Genomic DNA, 24,847 nt, shown 5'->3' on the forward strand with positions numbered 1-24,847 from the left:
GGCCAAAACAGAAGCTGCTTCTAATTTAAATTTTAAAAATTGCTTTAATGTTTTATGACTTATAACATATTACTCACAATTAATTTTAGCTATTGAAGGAGACAGAAGAGAATGTTAATTGAGAATGTCTGTTTTGTTGAGTCTCTAAGTAAATTTGATGCTTACTGTATTTGGGACTTGGAGATGGGGTGGGTTTTTCTGGATTTAACCTACATTTTGTCCTGTGGTGTTCCACAAGGTGACAGTAGGGGACAATGTTGAGCCGTAGTTTCAATGCAGCAGCAGGAACAGCCTGAATAAAAATACATCGAAATGTGGCATTAACATCAAGAATTATCCCTGTTGCTTCAAGTTAGCTGTAATCTCTAAGATTCCATAACACAGGAAATCAATTGCGGGTTAACAAATTCAACAGCAATTTAACATAAAAAGTGCAGTGTTTTGGTGCATGCTTAGCTTCCACAGCTAAGTTAAATCAAAAGGGTATTTTTGAAGGTACCCAGTCGTCTGCAGTTGATGTTTTTTCTCCAAATTTATAATTTTAGCTGGATGATTGTTAAAAAAAATGAATCACGTAATATGCTAAAAGTAAAAATGTCTTAGAGTTGTTGATCTAGCTTTGGAAGAAGTTTTCTGGTTAAAAGGAATTATTTCTTAAAAGAAAATATTTAAGCACTCTATTTTTCTTTTGTGTGCGAGCTGAACAATTCTTAACTTAATTTTCTTATATGTGTGTCTAGAGTGATACAAAATTCAGTCTTGGGGTCCCAGTATGCCTTTTTTTTAGTTTTCCCCCTTGTTTAGTAAAGCAGCTATAAAGAAGGAAAGAAAGTTTCCAAAATTATCTCTGATGCTGTTAATTGTAATTACTCCTCTGTCACATCAGAATATGATATTGCAGGAAGTTTAGCCCAGTGTCTTCAGACCTGTGGGCTTTATTTAATATTTTTGTACATTATAGCAAGCACACAATTTTATCATAATGTTTATTCCTGGCATTTCTTTCCCTGAGGATAGTTTTACTTAGAGCTCACTCTTGTGATGTAAATGTTAAACCTTTCATTTGAATGACATTCTGATAAAACATCACATTTCCCACAATATTACCTCATGAATTTATGAGCCATTAAATCCAAAGCAGTTTAACCAATCTTCTCTTTTTTTTCCCCCCCCCTTCCCTTGAAAATATGAAGGCTATTCATATGTTTGAGAGGGTTTTTTTAAAAGTCATCCAAGATTAACACGTTATCACCTGCAACATCAGGATAAATGCTTGCTGAATTCAAAGGGAGAGTTACCATTTGAAAAAAAGACTGTACAAGCTTTGCTTTCTGGGTAAAGAGAAGTCTGAAAAGCTGAAATCTCATGTGATGTGAGCAACTCTTGCTGTAGCTGTTCTGAGATTCAGTGGAGAGACAATTTGTCTCTCAGGGTCTGATATCATGCAAACCTTGCAATCTGACATTTATTTTAGCTATGAAAATCTTTAACCACCATACCATATCTGTAAGAACTGCAGAAGTCCTACAGTCTTTTTGTTTGTTTATTTTGTTTTCGGTTGATTCCTGTTAGAAAAGTAAAATGTAAATCAGTGAAATGGTTTTTGTTTGTGGAATGAAAAGTAAATGTATATGGTTACACTACTTACATATTGAATTTTTAAAGGCTTTTTTTAACAAATCTAGTATTCAAAAAAAAAAAAAAAGGACCCTTGCAGTGCTGTATGGTGTGAATTGTATTTCCTGCTTTGACAGTCCATTTAGCAATGTAGCAATGTATTTATATGGCAGTTGGCCTTAATAACCTTTATTGACTTTAGTGGGTAAGAGCCAAGACTGGCATTATTAAAATGTATCAGTTTCATTGCAGTATAAAATCACAACATATATAATTATGCTAGGTAGGCTAGGCTCCATTTAATCCCACCTATTTATGCAAGAATTTGGCAAGACAAAAAAAAATTGTAGAACTGAAATGCAGAGAAAAGCAGGAGTGATTTTGAGTTACACGTAACAGCACAACTGTTTGCCTACAGTAGAAGGTCTACTTAAAGGAATGAAACATAGATCTCAAGGTAGTGATTTCTTAATGGTATAACTGAAACACAAGAAATTGTTACACCATTTGTTTCACTTTCCAGCATCTTAAAATAGAGCTGATGATAATGAAATGCAACACACCTTTTAATTTGTAAATGTAGTGTAAAAGCAGAAGCATCTACATTCTGTGTGTGTAGTGACAATGACCAAGGTGGCATTTTATGCAAACTGGTGTCTTTCTGCACAACTCTCACCTTGATTTGTAAAACTTTTTTAAGAACTATATTTATTCATGTTATTACTACTGTTATTCTCAACAACATGCTTTCATCACTTTATACAACTGAATTGAAATCAGAGAGCAAGGCTGTTTTCTTGTGAAATTATTTTTCTTTCCTTTTTGAGTACTATTTTATTATTTGCTACTATTGCTACATATGAAGTATGTCATAGTTTCAGCTGTAAGCCACTATTGTCAGGAGCTTACAGCCTGACAGTTAGAATTGAGTCTAGGCTGAAACTTGAGCTACAAAATCTCAGCCCAGAGCCATTTTTTTTTCCAAATTAAAGCAAGGGTTTAAATATGTATTTAAATCGAAAGTATTTCAGTTCCCGAATAACCATGAAAAGCTTTAAGACAAAATATGCTTTTACAAGGAATTCTCCCAGCTTTTGTAGACTTTGGCACTTTAAACAACTAACCAATTATTTAAAAAAAAATAGATAATGGGATCACAAACAGGCTGGTTGGTTGTTTAGCTTCTTTCAGAAAATGCATAGCTACTTAACTGACATTTCAATTGGTTTGACCTTGTCAGCCAAAATTCAAGGAACTCTGAGGTATTATTTTAATTTGTCTTTTAGTTTTCCCATTGTACTTAGATATTGCAGTGTCACACTTTATTGGAGGGCCATGTGGCAATATCGTATTTGCCTAATGAACTGTGAAATGTAGGTACAACATGGCAGCTCAAAGACCCAAATTTTAGCCATATTTCTTGTCTTTTGGGGCTCTCCTTATCTGTTTAGGCCAGATCCTTTAAATAAATGTATTTTGGCAGGTTATATTTTGTGAACACTGGGAGTCAGATGTTTCTGGAAATGTACCTTTTATCTTCAACAACAACAACAACGAAACCTGATCCTGAAGACTTATTTTTCCTTTTTTTTCTTTTTCTGGCACTAATTTCCTTGACCCCAATATTTTTAGCTGTCACAAATAGGGGAAAGGATTCAGCATTGTCTGTAGTAGAATCACTGACAATCTGTAAAAAGAAAAAAAAAGTTATATTGCACATCTTTCAGAAAAAAATTATTTACAATTCTGAGGGAATTCAGACTTAAGCTTCCAAAACAACGTGTGTGCTGAAAGCACAAAAGACTGTGTTTATGATTCTCTTTGAAGTGTTTCTGCAACAGGATAAGGAAAATTTTAGAAACTGTCTGATAGTGTTCAGGGTAAATACTTAAACCCCTTTAGAGAATTTCACACACAGATACTGTGCAGCAGAAAAAAGGATACTTATGTTTCCTAAAGCTGCTACAGCCTACAGCTTTGTACTTAAAGACAGAGGTGTTGAATAGAATTCTTCTGAGGATACATCCAGTGACAATATCTACAGGAACATCAGAGCAAACCAGTGGATAGTACTTTCTATTTTTAACCCTTGTGTGAGCTGGTTGAGATCTAAGCTGCGTTGATATGAACCACTGTAGCATTTCTGTTATAAACTGGAATTGTTCAAAGGGCAGTCTTCCCACTCGTGCAGCATACTGGGAAAATCACATTGAAAACATTAAGGTTATAATGTAAATTGGCATAAGCCAGGGAAAGTTTGGGACAGTTTCTGTCCTGGCAGCACAAATGGGGGGGGCGTGGGTGGGTTGTGCAGTTGTGCCTGTCGTGTGCCTGCACCAGATGGGGCAAGGGCTGGGCGTGCTGTCCTGCTTCTGGCTTACTTTCCAGGTGGATTTGCCTCTGAGTTACAAGTCTGACATTTGTAGGTGTTCTTGTGCACGCAATTGGATCTTGGTGGGCTTCAATTTTGGACAGCTAGAATTCCATTGCCTTGTGCTTCTTACTGTAACAGGGCTTCTTTCTGTTGTCTTCACTGTATTTTTGTACTCTTGGATGTATACAATTGTGTGTAGTAAATACATGTAAAATGTGATGAGCTCTGTGTTAGTGTTTAAGGCATAAATGCATAAACCACGATCAGCAGAAATCAAAGCTGTGCACGTCGGTTATTCCACAATCTTGTATCTGAATTGTGTAGATGGATCTCTGTGTCTTAGCTGAGCAGTGTGGCTTAAACAGGATTCTCCATCATTTGTTGGAAGTTTTTCCATAGTGGATAGACCACTAGAGCTGATGTATAGTGTGACTGTATGTGTATGTGCATGCTTTACACACAAATACATACTCAGCCATATTGGGGATTTTAACCACAATGATCTTCTAATTAACTTCTTTATGTAACTTCTGATTCATATACACTTATGTTTAGTGAAAAGGCATTTATAGGGTATGAGCACTGGGGGCAACTGCTTGCAGTTTTGTGCAGCAGGAGAAATATAGAAAAAGAGTTTAGAGAGCATTGGACTACATTTGGCAGTTCTGCAGTCACCCAGGGTCTGGCAGGGAGAGAAAACCTGAGATTATGGTTCCTGCTGCATCCTTGTGAATCCAGTGTCAACCCTGGAAGGATATTTTAGAACCTGGTTTTGCTGCCCTTTTATTGTTGATGGGAACTATGTGGATGGGTTTCAGTGAAAGCTGAACCCATGTGGTGGGGCTAGTGGAGATTGTATAAAACTGTGCTGTTTCCACCATTGTTCCCCCAGAACCTTGGGTGGACATACACTAGAATAACAAAAGACCTTTGTATCAATGGTATGTTTATCAAGGCTTATTAATTGCTGTGGAAATAATGACATAGTAATATTGTGCTGTCATTTTACTGGTCTAATTATTCTTTGCAAAGCCAGGTTGGATGGAGCTCTGGGCAGCCTGGTCTAGTAGAAAGTGTTCCTGCCCATGGCAGGGGACTGAAACAAGATGATCTTTAAGGTACCTTCCAACCCAGGCCAATCTGTGATTCTGTGATATGATTCTGTGTTCTTAGAAATCTGTTTCCTAGTAGAAAAATGGAATGAAAGGCCGTATTTGAACATTAAGTATAACATTTCTTGAAAAGAAATTAATCTATTTTTAGAATTTGTGTATATGTTATATATAAATTATTCTTATTACCAATTATGACCAGTATTTAAAATTATTTCTAGTTCTTACTTATGCAATCATAGAAGTGATTAGATATAGAGTTTATTGATTTCTATGCGTGTACATATGTTTATGGACATGGTACACAGAAAAAAAGAATATGGTTTGGTATTAAAACTGTGTATTACAGTGGTTTGGCAGGAAGAATTTGTACTGTGATTGCTATAAACTAGAGGAAGTTGCGATTTTTAATGAAAGTGAAAGCAAATGGCAGTATGACTAAAATGTCACTATCTACATTGCTGTAATTTTTATTTTTTTTTAGTATAGCTAGTGTTGCTAAACATGGTTTTATTGCTATCCGTATTTTAGTGGCTCTGTAACCACTGTAAAATAGAATACAGCTGTTTCATTTTCCAAATAGCTTTGGTAGGCAAAGGAGGTGATGTCTTCTGAAAAGCTGCTGTTGCTGCACTGATGCCTTTTCTTTCCTATCTGATCATCAGTCCTTCTAATTCCTAACAAGATCATGGGCGAGTAGAGTTTTTGCAGTGTGTTCTTTAACATTACTGCAGCTTTCATTTTGAACATAGAGAAATAAAACTTGGCTTCAGAACTTGCCATGGAGAGCATTGTGCTCTGATGGATTACGTGCTAATTCTTTCACTGACCCTCTGTTTAACTTTTGCAAGTAACTTAGGTGTGGTTTTCAAAAACTACTGGCTATGTCCTAGGGAGAGAACATCCTGCGTTTGAAGGAACCCAACAAATTTCTACCTCTCCCACCCATGACTGGAAATTGTAGAATTTGGGCTACATATAAGATTTTTTTTTCTTTTCAGATGGGAAAGTTGTATCTTTTTAAGAACAACAGCAAGAGCTTACTGTGTTTTGGCTGACCTAGATTGTCTCCTGGCAGTTCCCAGGTCTGGTTCTTTTGTGTGAATCTTTTTTGCATTTTCCGTTTGTCACTACACATGCTTCTGCTTAATAATCCTGAAGCTGTAGATATAATATAATGTTTACTATTCTGCAGTAGAAAGATAATTACTGGCTTCCTCAAATGTCACAAATGAACATCAGATTTTGGCAGTTTTCCTTGGACTGCTAGTGAATTTGTAGTCTATATTAAATTCTCACAGCAGAGGCAGTGATATAAAGTTTAAGTGTAACAAATCTAAATTATTCTTGTAAAACAATATGATTGTTTATCACAATTAGACTACTGGCATTTCTTTTCATAGGACTCATTTTGAATTTCTGTAATGTAGTAAAACAATTAAGGGAATGGCGAGAACAGGCCAGATTGTTGCTGGTGAATAGGAGTGGCATCAGTGGAGCTGTGCTCAAGATGAATCCAACTTCGTGCTTAGCATACAGTGTTCTGCAAAGTGCACTGTTAATAGGTGGGAACAGTGCATCAGTTAATGTTGTCTAGCTGCCTAGGGATCAATATAACTGTGTAATAAACTGAAGTGATTATTTTTATGTGTGTGTGTGTGTGTATGTATGCATATATACACTGCTAATAATTATATTTTAGCTCTATCTTCAAGCTGTGTCCTACATGCTAATGGATTAAAGCCTCACCAGCTAGCTAGAAGGTCAATTGTTTTGTGATGTTGTGGTGGGTCTCAGCTTGGATAACTGAATTATAAGAGGTTTTTTTTTGTAATTCAGACACACGTCAGAGTAAGTTAACTCATTGTCATCCTTTTGGTGTCATATTCTGTCCAATGTCATGCTTCCATTTCATGAAAAATCATTTGCAGTAATAGGACCACAAAATTCACTCCCTTGCTCAAAACTAATGATTGGTTGTGTTGCTGATGGATGATAGAAATTATTTTAAGATTAGCCTATACAAACCAATTTATGCTGATGCTGTGTAATATCGAAGTACATAAAGGTTGTACTTTCCAGACTTCCTTGATATAATAAAGTATCTGCAAGTCTTTCAGCAGCAGAGCCTTACATTTCTGTCTTTTCTTATGGGGAAGAGGAAAGAGCACCATGGTGTTGCATGTCCAATGGTAATACATTTTTCCCTCAGGAAGCAGGGATGAGGTAAGATGAAATTAGTTCTGTATTGCATTTATGTAGATGCTCAATGCAAAAGCCAGTACAAGTCCTGTCTGGGTCTTAGTCTGAAATCTTATGATGCCTCTGAAAGGCTTCAAAATATACAGAATTAGGATTATTAGTATAATAATAAGACTTTTTATAATATTTTTATAATAATAATATAATAAGACTTTAAAAAGTCTTCTGTAGATAGTGTGTTCATCAATGCAACCTTACAGGGACTGGCATTGTCTCTCAGAGGAATGACAATAGAGAAAGGAGAGGTTGCCAGGCAGGTACAATTGTACAGTCAAGGCTCTTCAAAACATTTTTTCCCTTACTGATCTTTTGTTGGTTTTCATGTAGGATATACTTGATACACAATTTTATAAAACATTTATACATTCATGGGTCAGTTTCACTGGGGGTTGTTATGCTAAAGGAATTGTGAATTTGCAGTATCAATAATTAGGAATCTACTGGGGAGGAGAAAAGATGGGTAAGACAACAGAGGAACCAGTCTTGAAAACTCTTTAAAATTTGAAAAAATACTGAAAAAAACAAAGAAGTCCCACTGGTTTATATAAAAAAATCCTACTGTCAAACAACTTGATAACAGGACTGTTTTCTCAACTTTTTTTTTTTGCTTTTCATCTTTTACATTTTCTTCTTAAATGTAAAATACTATAATTGAATCACAGCATTAGCTGGCTTTTCCCAACAAAACAGCAGATTTAGGCTCTTTGCTGCTAGTTTCAAAAGTAATATATGTGGAGAGAGAGCATGAAGACAAAAATTGAGCACATAGATGTATAATCCCGGAGGAATAAACTGACTTCTGCTAGACAAGCTGAAAGCTGATTAAAATATTTTTCATCCTTTGGGTATGCAACAGCTTTTGATGATGGAGAGTGTATTAATATTCAGCTTAGCTGCTTGTCGACACTTCAGACAGGTCCCAGGAAAGACTCTGATACTGACCAGGTTTTCTCACTCTGCCAGAAATCTTCATGAGACACAGAGCAGCAGCCTTGTACCAGCAAAAGCCAAGATAAGAATACTGCTATTTAGCTGTGTCTTTATTTTAGAAATTGCTTTTATACATTTTCAAACAGTTGAAAAATTTAGAGAATTCTTTTAATGGTACAAACTCATTTAAATGCAACAAAGGACAAAGATTATTCTTAATTGTTTTAAAATAAAGCTGCTGTAATCTATTCAATTTTCAATTCACTTGTCCAAGTTGTTTCTAAACATACAAAGATGCCAGTAATAATGTCAAGATTGACACTGATCAGGATTTTTGAAGAGAATGTTTCTACTTGATTTATTTTATACCAATGAGATCTGAGGTGGTGGGGTACTGTTCTCTTAACTTTGTCTGTTCCCTTGTAATGTAATACCTACCTTCCAGACAAGAATGAGATGTAAACAGCTGCTTTATCAGCTGATGCTTCTTCTGTTCTTTTGTTGGCATGCTGACATATAGGGTGTTTGCTTTTTCCCCTTCCACAGTGACTAAATATATACAGTATCTCTGGAAAACATGTCATACACTGTGTGAGGTGCCTTTAGGATGGCTCCAGGGCTAAATACTTCCTGTAATAGGTGAAGGAGCATGGCTTAATCAGCTTAGTTAACTTAATTAAGCTGTGCTTTTTCTCATGGTACAGTTTAAAAGTGTATTTCATTTAGAAACTGTATTTTGTAGTTATGAAATGACACAAGGTTGGAGAAATTCTGTGGGATTTTATAGTGGGCTTGAAGAAGACGAAATTTGCTTGTTACTCTGCAATGGGAAGAAGTAAAGTGTTAAAGAAGTATTAAAGGAGTTTGTCCTTTTTACTGAAAATTTAAAGGAAAAACTCTAGTGCAGTTTAAGTTGTAAAGGCTTCTCAAACTGAGAAAGTCTACTCTTCTTTTTTTTCCCCATCTAATTTTAATATTTTTATACATGTGAAGAGCTGTCCGTGTTCATCCCAACCTTGCCTTGCCTGCTCCCAGATGGGTCATCAGATTCTGTGACACTGCATTCTTACAGAACATGGTGTGGTTTTGAGTATATGGATCTTTTCTCCCCTGATCTCTGGGTCTCAGCAGAAAGTATTATTACAAAAGAAACTAATTTGAACTCAGTTCTTCTTTTTTGAGATGAGTTGTTCTTTATATTCTTCATGAGGTACTCCTCGTTAAGGAAAAGGTCTGGTTTTCCTCTTGAGGAAATGTTGGGATCCTGGTCCTTGTGGAACCCTCCTGTCTGGGAGGGGAGAGGATGAGATTGATTAGCAGGGCACAGACACAGCTGGAAACAATAAGTGCTGAGCAAGTTCTAATTCCCATCTCATTTGCTTCATCTGGCTTCTTGATGTTTACTTATTTAGTTACCTCTCCAGGTGTTTGAAGGAGTAAGGGGTGGGGATAAAAAGCAGGCAGGGCAGCAGAATGCAGGTTGCAGTTGGCCATGGGGAGAGTGGCAGCAGGTGCCAGTAGCCAGTGAAAACATGGAAGGAGGGTTAGGAGCTGTTCTGCTGGTGGAATAACAGGACTAAAAGCAAGGTGAGTAAGGGCTCGTGGTACAGGAGTTTGGAGAGAATGTGGTAGTGGTTGGAAAACTTGAAACTGGGTGTGTATGTGGAATAGAACCTTTGGGTACAGTGGGAATAGAAAACAAGCTTGGTAGGAAAAGCTTTGGAGATTGAGAAAGAGTAGGAAAGGATGGCAAAGGCTCTCAGGCAAAAAGGAATGGTGTGGTTTGAGAGAAAATCGGATGGAGAAGCTTTGCAAGGGGGGAAGTGGTTATGAGGAAGATGGCAGGAGGTGAGATAGTTGTGTGTCTCCTTCAAAGCTGAGTATTGTGCATAGCAATTTCTTTGATTTGGTTTTTTCCATCCCTTTAAAAAAGTAGTGTTTTGATAGAATTCTCTTCATTGATGCCTCTGTGCAGTAATACTACTACATTTAATATGATACTGGGTTATAATACAGAACCAAATAAGGGAGAAATAGTCTTTGTTTAAGCAAAAAGTAATTATGTTGAATGTAGAAAGCTACTTTAAGTATATTGGAAAGTGTTTGCTCTTAATTCAATAAACATAAAATTATTCCGAAAAAAATCAGGAAGATTATATATGCAGAGATTTTTAACAATTTTAAAAATGCATATAATGGTTTGGTGTGTGAGTTATTTTTGGTGTATTTATATAGCACGTGGGCACATACATATACATATATATGTACTTAGAGCCATGGGTACACGTAGAGGGAAAGAGATGTGCCTGTTTAAGCACTGAGCTGTTCTCTGTAATGCTTGAAGTTGCAGAATCTTACTGAACTGATACAATATGTTAGGTTCTCATATTAGTACTTCTCATTCCACTGCTTGGGCATTGTAGACTTCAGTGTTTCTTCATTATATGGGGTGTTATAATTTCCTGATGACTGATTATGTTATTTATAATACAGAGGGTGTTAATCCTTTGGTGATTAACACTCTATTTGAATTACCAGAGGTCAAAGGTACATTCTTTTATTTGAGGCTGTTTTGGGGTTTTTTTTCAGTATTTCTTCCTTTGATATTTTTTTTTCCTAAAGGTTTTTTCATCATCTGTTTTATCTGAATATTATTTTGAGACTGTTTGGAGTGAGGAGAGGAGTATGCTTCCTCCTTAGGGGCCCAAGTCTGTTGAAGCTGTAGGCTTTAGAACATAAGTTCTCTTTGCAATGAATGGCCCCTCCAGAACTCCTCCATCTAAAAATAATGAAAATCTCATAACCAAAAGAAGCATAGTCAAAAGCAAGTGGAAGTAAGTATTCCCTACTTAGCCTGTGAAAGAGTAGATACCTACTTGTGTCTCATTCTAAGCCTTTTTGGAAATTTAATCTTATTAAAGATTATAATTATGTGTGCATATATATAAGGTGTGTATATATTCATATAAACACACACTTTATAAGGTATAAATATATATGGCTTTTATTTCAGGTAATGTGGAGGTGCTGCAGAGATTCTTGTCCTGCTGCCAGCTGTATCCCAGTTACTGTGTTTTCAGAATTGAGGAGCTATGTTAAAAACTTTCAGTTGTTTCAAAGGCTGTCACTGTGCAGAAGTTATCCATGCCCTAGTATTTCAATCTTTTCTCTACCGTGGAGTTTTTGTGTTTTTCTAATCTGTGTTCCTTAAAGGGCTGGAGCTGGTGAGAGGGAAGCAGCAAAGGATTTTTGCTGTTTTGTTTTTCACACACTGTTGGGGTTGTGTAACCATTCCCCAGCTCCAAGAGAATTCAGTTATGTTTCCAGGCTTTCTGAGTTTCTGTGTCCAACTGCAAAGCCTTGCTGGTGACCTACAGCAATTTCCAGTGTTTTCCAAAGCGTGCTGTAACATGGACATTGCTGCCTCCTGTAAAGGTGACCAGAACATATTCCTTGACTGCAAATGTTCCAGATAGATGTTCCACCTGGAGGTTTTTTCGTGCTGTGGTTGTTCCACCTCCTTCAAATCTGGAAAAGTCTGGGTATAATGGAAAAACCTGTAAGAGTTCCCTTGCTGGTGTTTTCCATTCCAGAACCTCACTGGTAGTACCTGAAATTGCTGGAAGGGAGTTACAGGAGAATTACTTTGATGCACTGGAGCCCTCTGCAATGTTTAGGGCTCACATATTGCAGAGAAGGTGGTCAAAGAATAAAGAAAAAGCTAATGTGAAGCCAAAAACTGAAGAAGAGCAACTCATCTGGTTGGGTCAGCATTTTGAGCTTGTAGATTGTGGTATGTTCTTAGCTCAAATGATCCCAACCTTGGAAGCTATAAAGAGATATGATAAGCCTCTTTCTATGTTTTCTGATAGCTGCATAACTGCTCCTGAGCAGCATCAGAGTAGATGACCAAGTGTTAACAGTGTATATTTTGCAGAGCTGGAACTTGAGTTCACTGATGTGTAAAAGCTCTGTTTTAACTCAGTTATGAGCTATGGGCTTAATGCCTGAGCTGCTGGATGAAGTCCTTCAATCTGTCAGAAGATTGAAATGTATTCTAATAATTCTTAAACGCTTCCTCTGCGTACCAAATCTGTGGGTGTTTTAATACTGCTCTACAGCAGGTAACGTGGCTGCTCTGTAAGTGGAAGCACAGAGGCAAGTTGCTCCTGTCCAGCTACTCATTTGATGCTTGTGTTTTACCATCTGTGTGTACTGCCTTGCTCTCTGGTGTTTTGCTCTGAGCTCGGTGAGGTGCTGAGATTAGTGCTGGTTTGCTTTTGTCATAATCTTTCATGTTTGTGTGACGGATAGGTGAAAAAGTAGTATTTGTTCTGCTCCAGCATGCGAGGAATCCAGCTCAGGCACTGAGGGCGATTAGTCTCTATGTTGCGGGATAAAAAGCAGACGTGCTAAAATTTTAGGGGGACTTTTTTCTTGTACGTGCTCCAGGGGGAACGCTGCATACTGCACTGTGGCTTCCTACATGATTTTTCTGTTTAAGATTGTTTAACTGCTGACTGCCATTCAGCTGCTGGCCTGTGGTTAGCTCTCTTTTACAAATACTGAGCACTACACTGGCTCTGTTCTTTCTTTGTTCCTTCAGTGTTTCACTTATATTTTAATAGTTTCATTTATGCTTAGAAATATGGGTTTGTTTTTTTTTTTCTGCTTCCACAGAGAGACTGTGAGTAGTCTGGCACCACAAAATGTATGAAAGCATTTGAAGGAGTTCGGTAGGAGGGAGAATTAAAGGCCAAAGCGGTTTTGTGAGCAGTGCAAGAAATTGGGAGGAAATAAGTTGCAGAAAAGAGGGAATAACAGGGAAAGGAAGCAATTGTAAGAAGACAGATAGTATGGCAAATAGAGAGAAGGGTTAAAAAGAGAGAGGAATGGGAATAAATATAATGGAAGTATAAAGAATCTTGGAAGGGCGAGGGACAGATTTGCATTTGTGGATTAAAAGAACTGAAGGTATTAATATGACGATCTGAATTTTCATCTGTTAAACTTGTTGACTGCAGCATTTAATAAGGTCTGGTTCTGGGAATATTAAATATGTAAACTACTAATATAAAATGATGCAACTAGTTAAAAATATGACTTCTGTGTGGATGTAGAATTTCACTTTATATGTCAAAATAGTTTTTTGTCTGCTAACATATTTCTGAATCAACTTTCTTGAAGGAGTTGTTATATTATGGCCTTACGGTAGCAAAACATTCAGCCTGAAGCTCTGCAGTGTGTATGTGTGAAATTCCAAGTGATGAACTGCCTGATTAAAACCAGAATATGTTTTTTAGGAAAAATTGTTATTGGTTTTGTGTAAATCCATTTTTAGTACTAAGAACTAAAAAAAAAAAAAAGCAGTGGTGAAGGAAATAAATTGGGAGATAGCCAGAAAGACTGAAAGAACATAAAACTGAAGGTGTAGTTTGAGCATATAATTATTAATGCTTTTAATGAGAATATTAAGATCCAGCTTGGTAACTAAGATTTACTTCAGGAAAGATGGAGCAAGTTGTTTGCTGATTTGGCTGGTATAGCCAGAAGAGTGTACTTGGCAGTTTTTATATTGAAGGTTATCTTCTGTACAAATATATATCACATTAGTCCTGTTTCAAAGTCTGCTGAAATCTCCTTGATTATTCTTATATTTGTCACAAACAACTATTTATTTTCTTGGGTTGAACCATGAATATTTGCAGAAGTGCTGTAATACTTTTTTCAAAACAATCATTTGAAAGTTTGCACAATGGACTTAAGTAAATAACGTGACTCGTAAGTAATGCTATGAACCGGTTACTTGTGATGCTCTTTTTTGGTGACTCTTCCCATAATCAGAAGTTATACAATTAAATTCATTACTAGACATTCAAAGTATGCTACTTAAAATAAGCTTGGAGATGTACATCAAAAATATTAAGTATTTGTATCCTGTTTCCGTTTTACTGTCGTATTTCGTTTTGCCTTACATTACTGACCCAGTCAATAAGCATATATAAACCATGTCAACTTATGCTGTTTCATTGCATTTTTGCTGATTAATTGCATTTTTCAAATATATTTTAATCAAAAAAACATCTTACTGCCTATTTGCACAGTACGGCTTCTAAATCTAAGACACCACTGGGGTCAGAAGATAGCAGATAGCCTATACAGTGTTTGAACTGGTACTCCAGTTCTAGTTTCCTGAGGATAAATGTGATTGCTCCAATATAAATGTTTTAGATCACAATGACAGCTGTGGAAATTAAACATAGCCAGCAAAATCTATTTTCTGTCTAGCTAAGTAGAGGACAGATGAAAAAATTCCCTGGGTGAATGAATTCTTATAAACAGTGATTAATCTTTTCCCTCTGCTATATTAATTTTATTGTATTGTCAAAAAAAAACCAGTCTAACTTGGATTTCTGTATGTATTCTTAGTATTCAGATTTATCATATAAAGGTGAAAAATTTAGAATATTATTCTTAGACCATTTTGTAGCATACATTGCAAACACTTTTCTCACCACAGGGAAAAGTTAGCCTTTAAGATAGTTTCCAGAGAGTTGCAATGCTCTGTGAATGGAATAGATTTTAAAATTCTGTGAAAATTTGGGCTTTGGGGAGAGGTGCAAGATTTCCTATTTCCCAGGACTTTTCTTTCTCCTAATTTATTATGAACAGTACTCTGTTTTCCAAAACTTTGCCTTATCCTGCCTTAAAATATCTTAAAATATTGAGTCTTCTGCGGACAATTCTGTTTCTCAAACATAAGTTTTGATACCTGCTTCAGAGGCCATTATAATGCAGAAAAATGCAGAATTTTCTCATAGAGACTATGTAGCAGGTTAAGCACCAAGAAAGAATGAGAGACACTACCCTGCCAAAAGGTAACTCTTAGTCACGTTCATCGCTGTTTTACTTGTTTTCTGAGGCACAGTCCTGACTTTTGTAGTTCTGGAAGATTCATTGTCCCTTCTGGCATCTCCCTGGGCTCTACCTGTAGCTTCACCAAACCCTCTCGGTCTCGACAAGTGCTTTGAGTCCATTGTTTGTGCTCGTCAGAGGAGACAGAACAGCTCTGCCTTTTCAGGGGACTCTCTCAGTTGAGGCTTGGAGCACTTGAACATGCTGCTGTTAATAAGCTCGCATCCCTCCTCTCTGAGCCAGTTCTTTCTTGTTTCCACAGCAACTTCTTAAGTAACTCCATCTAGCAAAGTGTGCTTTGTAGCAACTCGCCATGGGAAGCAATGTGATAGTTTTTTTCGTGAACTATACCAGTCCCTGGGTATTTCTATTTGGGCTGAAGAGTCAAAATGAGCTATGGAGTGCTCAGTTGTTGCGTCCATTGTGATTTATTTTTCTCTTTTTTGGACAAGGTGGGAGAATTAATGTAGGTTGTAGCTTAGGAGTGGGGCTATGGTACGTTATTTGTGTATTTTTTTAAAATTCGTATATTGTGACCCTTAAGATATACAGACAGTTGTTTTTTTTTTTCTTGTGGGGGAATAAAAAAGTTCTCTTTAAAAGGTTTATTGCAAAGTAAATGGTTAAAACGGAGCTGCAGTTACTTGAAAGAGACAAATATACATTCATTATTTCCTGAGTATGTTGTTTTTATGGGAAAGCAAAGGAAGCAATGGCTGGGTGTCATTAAGGAGTAGCTAGTGGAAAGTGGTGAAATGAGCAATGAGACTTGTAAAGTGTCATGAAAACTGAAACACCAGGGTACAAAGTACTGCTTATCCTCACAGATATGGATACCATATGGCAACATGAAGGGAAATGGAGAGTAGGAGACAAGAATCCTATTATTCCTCACACTTTCATTTGCTCGCTATTTGCTTTGGGCAAGTGACTTCAGAACTTGTTCCTGAACCTTCCTCTGGCACAGTATTTATTGACAAGACACCTGTCTTCCCTGTCAGGCTCCTTGAAGTTTCTTTGGTGTAATTCCAGCTTTAGCACTAATTATAATTTTATTGTAATTTTTCTAATAGTTCTGGAATAATCTCTTCTTGACTGTTCTTAAGTTAAAATCTATATTAGTTTTCTGGTACTATAACACTTCCTTCTCTTACACCATTTCACTTATTTTCCTTAAGAAAGACAATCTGCTGTGATAGGTTCTTGCTGTCCCTGAAATCTCTGCCTTCTCCTTTTTTCCTTTACCTGCAAGTTACTGTCTCTGGTCAATTTTCTGCACCTCTCATAAATATCTTTGGAATCAAATGGACTGATTGAGTGTGCTGGGAAAGACATGGGAAGGATTTGACTTCTGGAAAGATAGCTGTGTGGTCCATGTACCTTTGAACTGACACAGAGGAGAGCCTTTGTCAGCTCTCAGGGGCTACCACAGCTGTGGAAAAATTTTGTCACCTCTTCACCTTTTCCTCCTTCCCATCTCCTAAACTGCACACCTGTCTACTGAGTAGAGTTTTCTTCACTTATCCACTGTTTTGTATTAATTTCATAGTCCTCTGAAATCAACAGGTCTTCCTTAAGTGTTGTTAACCTAAGTCTACCAATACCCAGTACAGTCATCTTCATGGTAATAGTTGTTCAAAATGTCAGTTCTAGCAACTTTTACATTTGCTCTTCTGACTTCTGTGTTTGTGAAACTGTACTTGAAAATTTCTGATGATGTCCCACAAAGTTAATGGCTGGTAGATAAAACCAAAGCAAAAAGCGTGTTGTACAACATACAAAAGGGGGCAGAGGCTCACCCACCCTTTCATTGTTACTTACAGTGAAACTTTCAGCTATTTTGCCTCACACCATCTGGAGGGACCATTAGTGTTTTTGGCTTTACCCTCACGTAAGGTTGTGGAAGTGAGCAGCTGTGTTAGAGCAAGAAAATGTGACTTTAAGAGCAGGTCCTTTTGTCATAGCAGTTGGTGCTACATCAAGAGAGAACAAGAAAAGCTGCCCAGAAAAGTTGTACGGGAGGTCAAGAAAATCGTGCAGAATTCAACAGAAGATGTTATAAAGGGATAAAGCATAAGGTTTATGCTTTGTGTGTAGTAAGAAAATTAATGCTTCGTGTGTTATATCAGGCTGTTGTGGGCATGTAGTGGTGAAATTACAGATAATAAATTACTGCTCTTTCTACTGAAACTATATAACCTTTCCTAATTTTAGCACCACAAGGAAATGCAGTTTAGTGGTTCTCTATGCTATGGAGTTTAGTGCAAATGTTTGAACTTTTCTGTGGTCTAGAAAAGCTGGCATTTTAAGAAGTATTTTATAGTTACATAGGTTACCATTACACCACTGTAGTGATTTTTGCAGTGCTTTGTTCAGTGGAAAACTAGCCTATTTGTGGGGAAAAAATGTCCAAAGGACATCCTAACTTCTGTTCTCTAAAGTAGTGTTTGATATGACACAGCATTAAGGGATAGAATCAACCCCATACATTCTCAATTTTAGAAACAGGGAGAAAACTGAAATATGAAGCTATTCCCACTAGAAATGTTGTAAATCTTACAAAATATATAAGCTTTCCTCTTCAACATACATCAAAAGCATAAAACTTGGGAGATTAAAATATGTTTTTAATCTTGGTTTGATGAGCAAAACTTTCACTGTAATATTTATTATGAGAGGCTCTACTTGTGTTGCCTCTTCCCTTTGTTCTGTTTATATATGACTTCCTTTCTTCCAAAAAAGTAGGAAGTATCGCTTTCACAAAGCTGAAGGATATTGCAATGGTTTGTTCATTTAAGCTGAATTGTAGGCCCACGTGGCAGGCACAAACTTTTCTTTTATTGTCCTGGGTCCCAGAGGACCAGCAGTGCTTTCTGATGGCTTCCCATGAATGCCTTTCATTTGTGGAGGAGTTTCAGTGGCTTATGCTGACTGTACAAAGATCAAACAGGCAGGAAAATTGTGGTTTTATGAAACTTAGCCAAGATTTTTTGTTTTTTTTTTTTCTCAGAAGTTTTTCTTCTGTAACCTTATTTTTTAGGGACAATATTAGGTCAATTAGTTTTAGTGACTGATGGGGAAAAAAAAGATTGTTCTATAATTTTCTCTTTAAAACTTAAGTATTTTCTTGGTTATTAGAAAATTTTTAGACGTGTATAAAGAAACTACTGACCGTAATTGCAGTCTGTCTTTATTGCATTTGGAATCAATGGTATCCAAAATTAAGCTTAAAAAAATGTTGTGGCTGCTTGGTCCTGCAATTTGATCTATTTTGGGCCACTGCGCCTACAGAGTTTTGCTGAAATCACTCCATTTTGTTGTGTTGGGGTTTTTTGTTTTGGTTTTTTTTTTTTTTTTGCTTGGGTACAAAGGTCTGTCAAACAGATTTGACTGTGATTTGACGTGTCAAAGTCTCATTTGTTTCAAGAACAGTGCTTTTTTTCTCAGCAAATTTTCATAGCATTCTTCATGGAGATTTCTTTTTTGCTCAGCTGTTGGTGAGCTTAAGTATTGGAAAGAGATGTGCAGACCACAACTTCTTTTTAACTGCAGTGATGGCATGTTTTGCCAGCAACACACAATTTTCATTGTATTACTCATATAAAACCTCATGTTTGTCATATGAATTCCGTTTTTGTTGAAGGATTATTTTAATAAGACTAAAATGGCTTAAATTTCTGAAGTAAAACCCGTAGCATCTTTAGAGGTCAGACGTAGCTGAAACTTGAACAGCTGTACAACATGCATCCTAGATTGTTTTTAATTGTCTTCCCTTTCTCTAACAGCAGTAATTCTTGTTTATATTGTCAAGAACCTTTCCACTGAGCACAAGAGCACCATACTTTAAGGTCACATGCTTAACCCCACTGCGGGGTTACAATGTAAATGGGCCCCCTTTGTTTTCATTAATGTGTGAGGGGTGGGTGCAAGGCAAGGCTGTTCACAAGGCTTAAATAACTTATTGTAAAAGTGTCTTAAAGAAAGCATATTTTGTCTCCATACCACAGTTGTTTAGCATTACTCTTGTGCATCCAACCGACAGCCAGTTTGGCAATGGATTTTTGTGTGTCATTTTGTTCTTTTGACCTGTGATACTTTTTTCTTTCTCTATCTTTTTTTTTTTTTATTGAGCGAATGGATTCACCTCAAATAATACAAAATGAAGAAGCTTTTCCTCTTTCTATTCTTGATATCTTAAAACTAGTAAACAAAGCTGGAGCTGCTCTTTTCCACCCAAACCCCTTTACGTAACAATTTTCCAGTTGCTGTTCCTGTGTCGATAAAGGGGTTTAAAATTGGGACTTTCTAAAAATGTCAAATTAAATTATTATGCTCAGTGCTTTTAATCAGTTTAAAAATTAACAAAGTATAGACTTTTAAGATGATTTTAGGAGTTTTAGGTAAGTGTTATTTTTCTCTGCCTGTAGTCACTGATGTATGGAGAAAGAATGATATTGAAATCTTACGAGTTGTTTTGATTATCCAGAATTGGCCCTGAGTCCCAAGATTTTAGGTGATTTCAAACCCAGTGTTGATGGTATTCTGTGGCTAACATTTGTAGTTGGTTTTGTAGGCCAAAAAAGTTGAAGTCATGCTCTTTTTTTGGGGAATATCTCAGTTCCAGGTTGTTTGCTTTTTTCCATATTTGGTGATAAGTTTGGACCGTAAATATAATTTGATTCATTTCTTGTTTCGAGACTCACAGACTTATACCAGCACGTGGAACAGTAGATACATGAGCTTGTGATCCATCCAATGAGATGAATTTGATCCAACAGGGTTGTATGAAAGAGTTTCTGTGCAGGTACCGAGAGTATAAACACTGAATGAACAAGGCAAGGAGAAAGGATTATGTCTAGAAGATGCAGTAATATGTAATTATCAAAGCAAAACATCATTTTGAATACAGCAAGTTGCAGCTTAGTAGAAATAGTACTTTGTTGGTTTTCAAACTTTGTTAATTAAGGTGGAAAATTGGTTTTTTTCTAGCTTGCAGTTGAGACAAAAATAATGACTTTCTCGAGATGAAAACTCTTCAGTATGAACTTAAGTCTACTGTATTTTCTTGCTCTGTTTTAAGACAGAAATGTTGTGACAACATGTTTTCACAGATGCTTATCAAAATACTCTTTTTCCTCATAATTGCTATGGTCTTAGTTATGCTGTTTGGGGAGATAAACTTTGTCTTGGGTTTTAATTTTCTTGCACTTCATTTCTGGTAAGAACAACTTACTATATCTAGTGTTCTCTCCAGTATGAGAATAACTGATTCAACTAGTTGTAAACAGGATGAAATCTGCCAACCTTGAAAGAAGATTATTTAATACTCAGGAACGTTGTGGTAGTTTAATTGGGAAGTAGTTCTGTTGATAAACATTTAAGAAACTTTTTTGTGAAACAACAAAATGTAGAGCATTTAAGACTGTAAATAAGCATACAACAAATACAAGTCTCGACAAGAGAGTTATTATGAATGTCAAAAAATATCAAATATTATTAGAAGGCAGTCCATGTTCTAGTGAAATGTTTTAGATATTTTTTTTTCCCAAATGAATATAGTTATCCCTGAAAATTGATTTGATATATGTAAAAAGATTGCATAATGATATCCTAAATAAAAAATTGATGGTGTGAAGTGTGATTTGCCCTGTAGTGTCGTGGTAAAGCGGAAAGTGAAGTAGGTAGACAGTAACATTAACTGGAGATTTAGAGCCCTAGCATGGCTTGTCATGATGTATCTTTAAGGGCAGAAGTTTTTGTATGAGAGAACACAAGTCAGACCCTTCTCCACAAACTGCTCTTTTTCATTTCTTCAGCAACCCAGGAGATCCAAAAGCTTTTCGGGTTAGTGGAGAACATCTTCATTGTGGCATGTACTCACTATGTGTCTGTTAAGGATGCTCAGCCAGTTTGTGTTAATACATCCTTGACATTGCTTTTTTACTTGTGGATTAACAGTTCCTTCTGGAAGAGTGCAGAGGTGATTAGTCAGCCACCTTTGACCTCTCTCTTAAGTTGGACTTTGCAGCTGAACTTGAGAACCCATATCTTGTTTCGTGTGCCTGTAGAAGGACGTGGTAGTGACTGGTGAGGCAGCAGCTGTGACTGTCGTGGTGCAGGGTAACAGAATGCATTGTTGTGGGATGCCACAGGGTAACAGTGTTGTCTGTTTTCCAAATGGCTTTGTCCTAATTTGTGAGCACATCATGCAAATGTCGTCTCTGCTGAGTAGCCAGAATGCTCAGCACACAACTTTTGTTTCAGAGAGTAATCGATGTGTATATGTTCACAGTGATCTGATGATGACACTGTTTGTTTTCTTTGTTAGGCACATGAATCATATGATGAAAGTTTATTTTCCCTGACTGAATGTTGTGACATTAATGAAAATTGTCTATGTAATATTTTTTGATATAGTGAAATTTGCAAATAGTTGGACGTTCAGTCTTTAAATACTTCTTCAGTGTTGTAGCATGGTGTTTTACTGGGACACAACTCTAGCAGAATAATCAATAGCTGCCTATAGCTGGCATTGACAGCCTTATAAAGGGTAGGTTTTACCAATATATTGCATTCAGAAGAAAAATAAATAGCAAGGAAAATGTTACTGAGTGCCTGGCGTGATGGAAGTTGGCAGCTGAGTGTCTCCAGAGGATGAGAACCTCTGTGGAAGTGACCTGTCCTTAGAAGGGGTGGAGGTCTGCCTGGGTGTACTGTGTGTTAATGCTCCAGCTCCATGATTCCATGCCGCAATTAAGCGGGATGTGACAAAACAGTGACTGCAGGTGTACTGTCTGTGTTGTACCCTGGTGTGTCTGTCTGTATACAGCGAATAGGGGCATACACATAAAAGATTAGGCAGAGTTTTAATTTTCTTTAATTTAGGAGGAGCTGTGATTTGTTTATGTTTGGGGGTTTTTTATGTGGTTGGTTTTGGTTTTTTTTTATTATTCTGGAAAAAAGTGTAGGCTTCTTTTGAGCCTACAGGATGGTAAGTTTGATCAGACATAGTGAAGCATTGCTTATTTAGCATTGTAGGTGTACCTGAACTACTGAACTAATTTTGTAATTGTCTTTTTTTCTTATAAGATTAGTGCTGCCTTTATATATTAGTAAGCTATAGTAAGACATACTCCCCTTCATCACTTATAATGGAAAATTAGTGTCCATATATAGATGGCATGTACATATATTACAGGATTATGTATCATTATGCTCTAGTAAGTCAGAATGACACGTGCAAAACTTTATTCCTAAATGTGCTCTGAATGCAAGAGAATTAAGACTACGTAGTTGCCTGCTCTTGCAGGAGGAATCCATATTTACTGTAAGGACTGAATCTGAAATAGTGCTGGTATGTTTTGGGCAATTGTTTGATGTGAGTTAAATCAATAGACCTTTCTGTATTTCTCCTTTGTCAATGCCTCCATTTTTTAAATTTTCTAGTACATTGCATTAGGTTGTACATTTTACACTGCACATCCCCAATGTCACGTCATCACCATTTGCGTGGCCTATATGTGAAGTGCCTAGCACATGGTTTTATGTAAAATATACTGTAGCAAAACTGGAGGAGGATAAAGCACTGAAATCAGCCTAGTTTTCAGTTGAGAAACAAGGATCACAGCTTCTAGAAAAGTGTATTTCCAAATGCTGTTGTCATAATGAACTAATAATATCTGGTAGTGCTCTCCTTGCTGCTTGTCAGTGTCATATTCCCTGTACATTAAGTACATATAGTGTAGGAGGTTCTATTTTGGTTTTATTTCCTGTGCTCTTCCCAGCAGTGTGCTCTAAATTTTCTTTCTGTCCCTTTGGCCATGACAGCTTGTATCACCACTGCACTTACATGATTATGAATTTTAAATCTTCACAATGGCATGCCATGGTGTCACTGGGGGTAATGAAGCTGTTACTTGAGCCAAGTGTGACAAAACTTCATTTCTGAAACAACATGGTGAGAATCCCATTCTCACAGGGATATCCACAGACCCGGTGCATTTAGTGCTGTGAGGATGATAAAGGCATTGAAACCCTTATGTCATTCGAAGATACGATTCAGCTGTATGTGGTTATCTTGCATATGTACTAAATTGCTATTCTGCTATGGCATGTGTCTTAGACAAAGCATGCCCACAGGCACTTCTGGACATGTGGCTTGCTGCTTCATTTGATTGTGGCTTCCAGCTTCTTCATTCTGCAGCATTTAACCCATTCTGTAACGTGGCTTTCTGTGTTTTAAATGATTTCAGTCAAACTAATGACATGGGAAATACACCCTAAATTTCTGCACAACTGTATTTTAATGCACATTGTGTTAGGAAGTATTATGGCTAAGGCAGTAAGTAGCTTGATGGCAACAGGTAGTGGCTTCAGTGATGGGAGGAAAATGTTGGTATTCTAGGCTTTTCCGTGCTAAATAGATACTGAGATGTGCTGTTCAAGGAAATCAGTAACATGACGTGTAATTAAACACTGAAGGTAGTCACAAATAAAAATGCAATAATGAATTCAGAATCTAGCGCGCACTGTTTTCCATCTTTCTTCATTGTTTATGGATGTTTAAAAAGACTTGTTTTTGTGACAATAATGTTAATTTTAGTGATTCCAGTTTGTATTTTGAAGGCTACAAGGGCCAGGGGTCTACTTTGGAGATTTTGGTACAAGTTTTCATCTGTAAATATTTTAAGAGGAGCTTGTGTGTAGCTTAGTGTATTAGGGTTTCAGTATAAATTAGATGAGTCAAAGCAATACCTTGCTTATGTGTAGAATTATTTCATTAGAATTAGTAAAATTATTTGAGTATTTAATTTGAACTTCATTTCAGTGTTTGTGAGGTGGGATTACCTACTTCTGGCTTCGAAGTCCATAATTTTTTCCTCTCCTCTCTACCCCACCCTAAATTATTCATAGATGATGATGTTAGTTTTGAGATGCTCAGAAAATTATGGGGTACTCTTTTGAGTTCTTTTGAATGCATAAAACCATTTGTTGTGTGGTTCCTCAGTGCTTATGAGAACTGCATATATTTGTTGATGATGAAATTCAGACTGCTGGCTGAGCGAGCATGTGCAGGTTGTACTTGGCGTGATTCAGCATTGCAAAATATAAGCTGTCCAGAGTGCAGATTAGCCAAGTGAGTCTTGTAGTGCATCTTAGCTCAACTGATTTCAGCAATAGTAAATAATCACTGAAGCATACACTGCTGTGCAGTCCTTCAGAACTTAAGTGTTCAGCGTAACTACTGTTTGCATGTGACCAAAATGGAAAAAGGGAGGTGTACACAAAGGAGTGAATTATAACAAAGAACACTTTCTGCTTCAGTTCTTGCTCAGAAAACATATGTTCAGCCATGCAGGCAACAGTTGGGGTAAAGACACACTGTAGGTTTGGAAACAAAAGGCATGTTCTTTTCTTGCATTCACAATGTTTTCAAACATATTCACTTGTTAGGGACTGGCCTGTCAGCTGGATCTTCTTGCAAGCGTGATTTCTTTTTCCTGACTTCTTTCAAAAGCTTTTTCCCCACAATGTTTTACACTTCATATAATCCACTATGCATGGTAGGCCTGCCTCATTCTTTGTGCTATTGATGATTCAGAGGTGGAGGGGCCATGCTCTGGGAGAATGTGGCTGA

General features: G+C 36.9%; 1 protein-coding gene across 10 annotated transcripts in view; it reads left to right on the forward strand.

The window, feature by feature from the left end:
* Positions 1–24,847, forward strand: part of FTO (FTO alpha-ketoglutarate dependent dioxygenase) — a 229,747-nt gene that overhangs the window by 68,567 nt on the left and 136,333 nt on the right. Inside the window, exon 8 of one of the 10 annotated variants that reach the window (XM_051805888.1) lies at positions 6,105–6,314. The exons of the other annotated variants lie outside the window; for them this stretch is intronic. Within the exon in view, the coding sequence (XP_051661848.1) occupies positions 6,105–6,161 (57 nt within the window). The 3' untranslated portion in view covers positions 6,162–6,314. Of the gene's footprint in view, positions 1–6,104; positions 6,315–24,847 lie in introns of those variants that run through there. 10 annotated transcript variants of the gene reach the window in all.

This window comes from Manacus candei, unplaced genomic scaffold, assembly GCF_025592945.1.
Source record: "Manacus candei isolate 608988 ecotype Guabito, Panama unplaced genomic scaffold, ASM2559294v1 h1tg000065l, whole genome shotgun sequence".
Lineage (NCBI taxonomy): Eukaryota > Metazoa > Chordata > Aves > Passeriformes > Pipridae > Manacus > Manacus candei.